This window comes from Poecilia formosa, unplaced genomic scaffold, assembly GCF_000485575.1.
Source record: "Poecilia formosa unplaced genomic scaffold, Poecilia_formosa-5.1.2 Scaffold32, whole genome shotgun sequence".
NCBI classification, from domain to species: domain Eukaryota; kingdom Metazoa; phylum Chordata; class Actinopteri; order Cyprinodontiformes; family Poeciliidae; genus Poecilia; species Poecilia formosa.
In genome coordinates this window covers 2,523,536-2,531,638 of record NW_006799971.1, presented here as the reverse complement: position 1 = coordinate 2,531,638, position 8,103 = coordinate 2,523,536, and the positions used below count along the sequence as shown (strand labels likewise).

Genomic DNA, 8,103 nt, shown 5'->3' with positions numbered 1-8,103 from the left:
CAGAGGCACAGGCAAATTCCTCCACAGAGAAGCTGCAGTGCCGTCCAACCATCATTGATCTGTCTAGGTGGATCTGAAGCTCTGTGCTGTAACACAAAATGATTCATGTTTCCTTAATTTAACAGGAAATGTTTAGGGGAGAAATATCAAAAAGTCTTTCTCAACCCTACCTGTTGACTCCCATGCATATCTCTGTCTCTGTGAAAACGTGCAAGACAAGATAAAGTATTAATGTAAAAATAATACATAATTTTAAATAAAAGTAGGTCAAGGGTAGTTATGCAGTGAGAGGAAGCTTACCATTTGCCATTGTTATATTGCACTAGATAGAGAAAATTATTAAAATGGTTATTAATCTTCAAAAAACAAATACATTTGTTTGAAAACATAAAATAAAATGTCCACAGTAACATATATTTACCTGCCCACTATATATGATGCAGTCTGTAATAAAAGTACCAAAAAAAAGATCAAATTAGTTAATTATTAAACAAATGAGAAATTATTTGTCAGTTGACACAAATTTACAATCATAAAGTCAATTCTTCAGTGTATAATCAGTAAGCTGCATTTTGGATATTGAATGTCTTTTTGTATTTAACATGGTAAAGATGTATTGCCACAGTCTTTACACCTGATCCACATTAAAAATGTAACAGTCAACATGCATGGTAAGTGAAATGAAAGAAATGAAAGGGGAGAGATTTAACACAATTTATATTCTAAAAATGTTTCTCTGTTTATATATATATATATATATATATATATGTGTATATAAAAATCTCACCAAGTGGTAGTTGTTTGAATAAAGCCACTTTAGTGTATGTAATGGCTGAAGCTATGTCAGAAGTAGCTGTTGCCATGGCGTCGTCCAGTCTGGTGAACCTGCAAGGCAACAATATTTTCAATTGAATCAAACTAAACTCGTTCTGTGGTCAGTCATCGATGTGAGGCAAACACCAGAATACATCAGAGAGATGATTTTAAAAAAGTTTCATTACTTTATTTAAATTGAGAAGTTTATATATATTTGATAGGTTCCCCTTGCAAATGTACGACATTTGCTCCAAAACTTTTACTTTCCGTCTGATGTCCTTAGATGTTGTTTCAATATCTCCAAATTTCTCATTATGCTTTTTAATTTGCTGCCATTGTCATACTCCACATTTTGGATGACCTTCTTAGAGTTGCAAGGTTCTCTTCATTTATCCAAATATTTCAAATCTCGCTACACTCAATGTTTCATCCAAAGGAAATGTCTGGAAAAAAATGTTTGTCTTTGTCCCTGATCCCTGACTGTATTTACAAAAGGAAACCACCCTTGTTTTTCTGTTTAGTTTTGGCTTCTTCCTCAGAGGGTGGTCAGTCCATGTTGGTTCAGGGCTCAAATCAGTAGCTGCGTTTCCATTGACCATATAATTGCACAACTTGACATTTTGAAAATGGATCTGCTTAATGAAAACATGACAATTAATTATTTTATTTTATTTTTTTAAAAACTCTTGTCTTTAGAATTTGGTGCTAGTTTGCGGTGGTTCTATGACTGTATTGAAATGGATGTATTTCACAAAGCTGCAGTGGAAACACTTTTTTTGCATCACCCGAGTCATGATCAGTAACGGGATGCTCCTACTGGCGGAAACCATGAAAAAGAAGACAGCAGGAAGTAGATGGAGGATCATGACTTGTCGTGTGTACAAACGTATTCACGTGTGATTTCAATTGCATTTCTTATTTAATGGAAACAAAACAATTGTGAAATTGTGTTTTTGACATTATCTGATATCAACAAAATTTTGCACACATTTGCAATGAACATGCAGCTTATAAGCTCATCGGACACTCATTGAAAAAAAAATGCTGCTAAAGACGACTCTGAAGTTCTTTTTTACTCTACGGTGCGACATAATTATGCTCATCTTTCCTAGGCACACATTAGTTTCCTAGGAACTACCAACACTTCACTCTCGTTTGGCATTTCTGGCTACAACTTTAATTGTGTATATTGCAGGTTTGATCTGAACTCACAGTGTTTTGTAGGATGAGCAGGAAAGGTTCAACTGTTGGAGAAAAACAAGAAGAGGACAAATGAGCTACTACCTTAAAACAAAAGTCCTGAATCATAACAGACTTTTCTTACCGTCTCAGAAAACATGACCAGAGATGACAGGAACTCTGTGAATCTCCTTTCCACTGGTGCTTTGGTCATGTAATCAAAGAGCATGTCGATGACAGCGTCTGTGTTATCAAGAAGCGGCAGTCCCAGCAGCTGCGCAGTCTGATGTGGTGTAAGAAGCTGTAAGGCCTCGAGCTACAAAAAAGAAAAAAGAAAGTTATTTGGCCTCTTTTTTTTAAAAGCACTGATCTGTTTTTAACAGTCTGAGCCTCACTGGTTTGAAGAGTCGGTTGAGATGGATCAGCTCACTGATGAGCACAAACTCTGAGAATGGACCGAAGTTGTCGGTCAGCCACTGTGCGCTGTTGTTGAAGGAGGACAAACATCCTTGATCTGGAGCCAATCAGGAAGAAGCAGAAAGTCGGTAAATACTCAAAGATGTGCATCTTAATGTAAATATAATTCAACTATATCAACACAGATTTATTAAAGAGTGCGTACTTGAGTGAGCGTTCAGAAGGAAACGAAGGATGAAATCCTTCAGGACCACAAGCTGCTGTTGGAAGGGCATCTTCTCAAAGTGGCCAACAAATACCTGCAGTCTGAGGACGAATATCAGATCCGACAATGTATTCAGAAAAAAACAGGTGCAAAATGATGCAGTTAAAACTAAATACTTTGCGTTTAGAACATAAACATGTCAAACATGCAACAACAAGATTGACAGGATGAAATCTATTTACAGACATGTTGGTTCACAAAGCAAGAACTCTAATAAGTTCAACTTAGAAGGAACTGTAGGAAGTGTGTATAGTTTGTAGATTATTATTAAACTTTACGTTCTTATATTTCCATAAAAAAAATTAAAAAAAAAAACAAGAACCAAACACAACATGCTATTAGTGGCGGGCATTTATCATCTCGTTTAGCACTTATTGTGACAAATTTCTTATTGTGGTAAGAAATCTCATTTATTGTTGTCTCAATAAAGTCAATTAATGATGTTAGAACAAAAAACTAAACTGACAGTTACCTAAAAAATAAGTAATTTTTTTTTAACAGAATTTTTATCGTTGCTACAATTTTAACCCAAATTATCACGATAAAACTCTAAGCCCATATGGCTCACCTCTACATGCTTTGCTACTCAAACACAAAACACGTGACTCGGCTGGTTTTGCTTAAAGTGTCCTGACTCACATTTGCTGATATGATGGACAGCTCAAGTTTTTGCTGGTCAGACAGAGCAGGAAGCGCCCCGACGCGAACGGCAGGAAGCTGCTTAGACGCTCTGCGAACCACAAGTGGATCACGCTGCTGTTCGTCAGCTCCCCATCGGTCAGCGCCGACAGCCTGATTTCCTCTATCACATCCAGAATGGCCTCTGCCGACGGGATCATTCCCACCGACTGTAAGAAGGTAAACCAGTTTCACGCAACCCAAGAATAAAGACGCTTGAAAATGAGACCGTAATCCCAAAAGCTACTGACCGTGTTGGCCAGCATGTCCAGCGCTGGGTTCAAAACACTGGAGAGTTTCGTCAGCAGCAACTTCCACAGGACCCTGGAATGGCTGCTGTTGCTGGGAAGATTACACCTCATCAGGGAAGCCAGCTGTTCGGCCGTGAAGTCCTCCAGCTGTGAGTGGAAGACAGTGAGACGGACCTGCAGTGCATCAGAAAGGCTTCACCAAGACTTTGACTCATTGGGTCGCAGTTACCTGAGCACAAGCATATTCCTCCAAGGTGAAGCTACATGAAACATGCATGTGGTTGTTGAGGTATGATTGAAGAACAGAGCTGAAAAAGTACATTTAATGTTAGTTATTAAAGTCTAAAGACGATCTTGGTAGATTTGATTTCATTTTGTACTCATCAGGCAGTACCTGTTGATACTTCGGCAGATGAAAGTACCTGTCAAACAACAGGGGAAAAATATGATTTCATATATTTTAAAAATACACAAACTTGATGAGAAATAAAATAAAACTTAGCACATAATTCTTACTGTTGATCTGTGTGTCTTGGCACTGTGAACGACACATTATAATTTTTAATTTCTTACTGATATGCAAAAAAAAAATTATTGGAAAATGACTTCAGGATAAAATACTCACTGTGACTTCTGCTGGTACACACTCTGTCAAAAGCAAAGCAAACAAAAACATAAACAAAAACAATATATTCAGTCAACAAAGCCACAATAATTGAACTTCTAGCCCGTTGTTGCTTGTGTGGGTGTCAGTTCACCCACACAGAGGAGAGACTCACCAGCTGGTGCTATTCCCATCAGATCATCTATGCGGGCCCAAATAACCGGCTCCAGGTCCGGAGGGATCATTGTTATGGCTCCATACATTTGTTCAAAACTGACGCAAAGACAAACAAAACAAATTAAGACGCAAGCAAAAAAAAAAAAAACATAAATAAAAGAAAACTGGATTTCAAACAAAAAAGAAAAAAACATAAATAAAAGAAACTGGATTTCATTAGGTTTGCAAAAAAAATCTAATCAAAACTGAATGTGCTACTGTCCATATTTTGGCTTCCATTGATCTTATAATAGCAGAATTTGACATTTTGTAAAATAAATTCACTAAAAGCAAACGTTCCAATAAAAAAAAAAAAAAACATTTTTCGACAAAAAGTTTTGGAGGTGGTTTTTAGAAATTGGTTTAATTTTCCAAAACTGCAGTGGAAACGCCACACGATCAACAGTGTTGCAGCTGGCGTAAACCATGAAGAAGACGATGTGGTTGGATGATGATGGTGTGTTTATTTTTTAATGACTTATGGCGTGAACAAACTTATTCATGCCTGATTTTAATTGCATTCAATAACAGGGTTAACGTCTTTCTCCGTTAGAATCACAGTTGCAAAATTGTGTTTTTTGACATATTGATGAAGTTTTCTGCACATTTGTAATGGAAACACTGCTAATGTGTGAGTGAGTGAGTGAGTGAGTTAGTTACCTAGAGGGGTGTAACCTAAAACCATGAGAAGGTACTCACATGAGTTTATACACATTGCATGGAGGGTTAACCTCTTCTGCAAGCTGGACCACGAAGTGCAGAACCTCGGTAAATTTTCTGTCTTCTGGTGACTCCAACAAGAAGTCAAACACTGCGTGGATAATGGTGTCTTTCTCCGTTGGACCAGGAAGAGGCAGCAGCAGCATCTCTGCAAGTTGCTTCGGGGTCAGGACCGGCAGAGCTTCCAACTGAGAAAGGAAAAGGGGAAAAAGAAGTGTTTCCAAATGCTTCTTTTCCAAACGCACAAAGGTTTGTTTCTTTAATCCAGCACGCTGACGGCTCCCAGGCTTACCGCAGAGAAATCAGGGTTGAGCTGGTAGAAGTCGATGACAGAGGCAAAGCTTGAGAAGAACCCAAAGTTCAGCTTCACCCATTCTGCACTTTGATTGGCTGAAGAGATGCACTGGGGTCCTGAAAAATGTTGTACAATAAAACATGTTAAGGTACATTTGTCTTTCAATGCTTAAATTGGAAATAAATGCATTTACATATAATACACGAGTAAGTATACGTATAGTTTCTGAAATATACCATGAATAAATTAACAATATATATTTGACTAATTAATAATGATTGCCTAACAGGTAATGAATCTACAAAATAAGCTGCTGGTTAAAATTCAGATCTGGCTTGTGTCTGGCTAAAATTCCACACACAAAAAAAAAACAAAACTTGTCGAAAGATTTTTCATTGTCTGAATAAATTAAACTTAGCTTATAATCATGATTTCCAGGAAGTAGGTTTGGGACAAATACAACTAAGCACAACTTTAGAAAAATTACTAGTGAAATTCAAATTCCAAAATACTTAATTTATCCCAAAGGGAAATTAAATGTTGTAACTCATTAATTCAAAATTAATGAAATTGTACAGTTGATGTTTTGGCTTACCGGTGGTGGTGTGATTCAGGAAAGAGTAGATGAAATATCTGTAGATGTTGTGACTGTACATCATGTCAGCATCCATTTGCCTCATGCTCTCACCCAGTGCTGCCACCCTGCATGTTGAAAGCAGAAAGAGGAAGGTGACTAAATCTGGAATGCATTTTTTATTTATTTATTTTTTTTTAAAATCACGAAATGTGTGAACTCACAGGGTTTGGTAAACGGGGCAGGAGAAGTTTTTGGTGCTCAGGCAAGAGAGGAGGTCTGGATTGACATCTGGCAGCAGGGGGAGCAGTTTGATCTGGTACCAGAGTTTGATGAATTCGGGATCATTCAGGTGATGTTGGGTCAGAGTTGGAGGCTCGTTCTCGTTGAATATCTCCTTAATGTCAGATGCCAGCTCCGCAAAGTTCTACAGGCACAAAAAAGCACTGACATGAGTTTTTGTTGGAGCAGTGACAACAGAGAATAATTAACAGGGAGTGACTGAGTTCACACTGAAGTCTCTTATGTTTAGAAAGTCAGAGAGGTTAATATGCTCACTGTTGTGGCAAACTCTTTGATCAGAGAGTTCAGACGTTCAGCCAGCTCAGTAATCAGTCTCATGATGGTTGCTTCAGTCATCGTCAGCTCACTTTTAGCAGCGCAGTGCATAATATGGGCTATACTCTCCACTACATCGGTCAGCTGAGGGCATCACAAACAATAAATGGGACAGAAGGTAAAGCAGGATTCTTTTATAGAGCTAAAATATCGAATACAAGTCAGAATCTCACCCCACAAGGGCTCTTATCAAGAGTGACGCTGCAGACATCCTGAAGTTCATCATATTCACTTTCACCGCCATGTTCCAGAAAACTGCATAAAAACAGAATAGCACAGCTTCAGACAAAGATGAACAATGAAATGATGTTTTTTCATCTCTAAAATGGCCAGAGGATGTGGGTGAGCAATTAAAGCTGCGCTAGGGCCTCAATTACACACTCAAACAAAATGGCGGAAGGTTTTTCCATTTAAAGTTACACGGTCAATTTGTTTTGCTTTCTTAAGTTAAAAAAATAAAATAAAATAAAATGTACGTTTCTTACATCACTTTTGAAAGGTATATTTAGAAAATCTGATTAAAACACCACAGAAAACGACTAAACAAATATTTCACTATCTCTAACATTATTTATGTAATAAAATAAATACATTCCATTTAGCTTGTGATAAATGTATACTTTAAATTTTTGAAATTTTATTTATTTACTTAGTATTGTTTGTTTGATTTCATTTAATTTTGTTTGCAGGCTTTCATAATTAAACTGTTCAGCCACAGTAGTTGAGGCTGATTAGATGAATTTCACAGTAAATGTGTTAACAAAAAATAAATAAATAAAAAAATCACAAAAGTAGCAATGATACCAGGCTTCTACACAATTCACATTTTGACAAAAAAAATCTGAGACCAGGTGAAAGCTGTAGATTCCCAGGAGGTAAAAAGAAAATGTTAATATATGTACACATTCTGATTTTCAAAAAAAATAATTTTAAAAATGAGTACAAATAAATAACACATTCAAGTAGACGAAACTTGAGTTTCAAAACTCAATTTTTCACCACATAAAACTTTTGAACCCAAGTAGTGTAAGTAGTTATAAATACATGTTTACCCACTAAGTAGGTATATATTACCTACTTACAGTTAATATTGAATACATGTTAGAACAGTGGAAAGTACTTCCAGTGACAATATCTACTGTTTACTGTATGAATATTCACCTCAGCAGATAAAATATAATTAAAACAATGAAAACTGTTGATAAACAAAACGTTTTACCATACATTTATGGCTTAAACATGTTTGTACTTCATTAAGTGTCATAACTGAATGAAGGCTGGTGTATTATCCAGAAATTATACTCAGCTCTTTAAAGTTGCTTTTCTTTAAAATAATATGACTGAAGCAGAAATATATGGTTGTTGTTGTAGTTTATTATTATTATTATTATTTTTTTTTTTTTTTCAAAAAGCAACTCAAGTAAATGTAATTACTTACTATCGACATCTGGACTACATTACTGTCAATTA

General features: G+C 36.4%; 1 protein-coding gene across 9 annotated transcripts in view; it reads right to left on the bottom strand.

Annotated features, from left to right (window-relative positions):
* The window catches only part of mslnb (mesothelin b), a 44,645-nt gene that overhangs the window by 22,859 nt on the left and 13,683 nt on the right, over nt 1–8,103 (bottom strand). For 2 of the 9 annotated variants that reach the window (XM_007549699.2, XM_007549697.2), the window contains exons 12-25: nt 6,807–6,888; nt 6,574–6,717; nt 6,240–6,442; nt 6,037–6,143; nt 5,439–5,557; nt 5,126–5,334; nt 4,386–4,483; nt 4,232–4,254; nt 4,123–4,144; nt 4,001–4,028; nt 3,836–3,914; nt 3,607–3,753; nt 3,317–3,525; nt 2,618–2,718 (exon numbers count right to left, since the gene is read on the bottom strand). In XM_007549699.2, coding sequence (XP_007549761.1) covers nt 2,618–2,718; nt 3,317–3,525; nt 3,607–3,753; nt 3,836–3,914; nt 4,001–4,028; nt 4,123–4,144; nt 4,232–4,254; nt 4,386–4,483; nt 5,126–5,334; nt 5,439–5,557; nt 6,037–6,143; nt 6,240–6,442; nt 6,574–6,717; nt 6,807–6,888 — 1,571 coding nt within the window. Of the gene's footprint in view, nt 1; nt 87–170; nt 199–300; nt 323–421; nt 445–787; nt 886–2,028; nt 2,061–2,137; nt 2,312–2,390; nt 2,510–2,617; nt 2,719–3,316; nt 3,526–3,606; nt 3,754–3,835; nt 3,915–4,000; nt 4,029–4,122; nt 4,145–4,231; nt 4,255–4,385; nt 4,484–5,125; nt 5,335–5,438; nt 5,558–6,036; nt 6,144–6,239; nt 6,443–6,573; nt 6,718–6,806; nt 6,889–8,103 lie in introns of all 9 variants that reach the window. The other 7 variants (XM_016670303.1, XM_007549700.2, XM_016670306.1 and 4 more) reach the window with 7 other exon arrangements.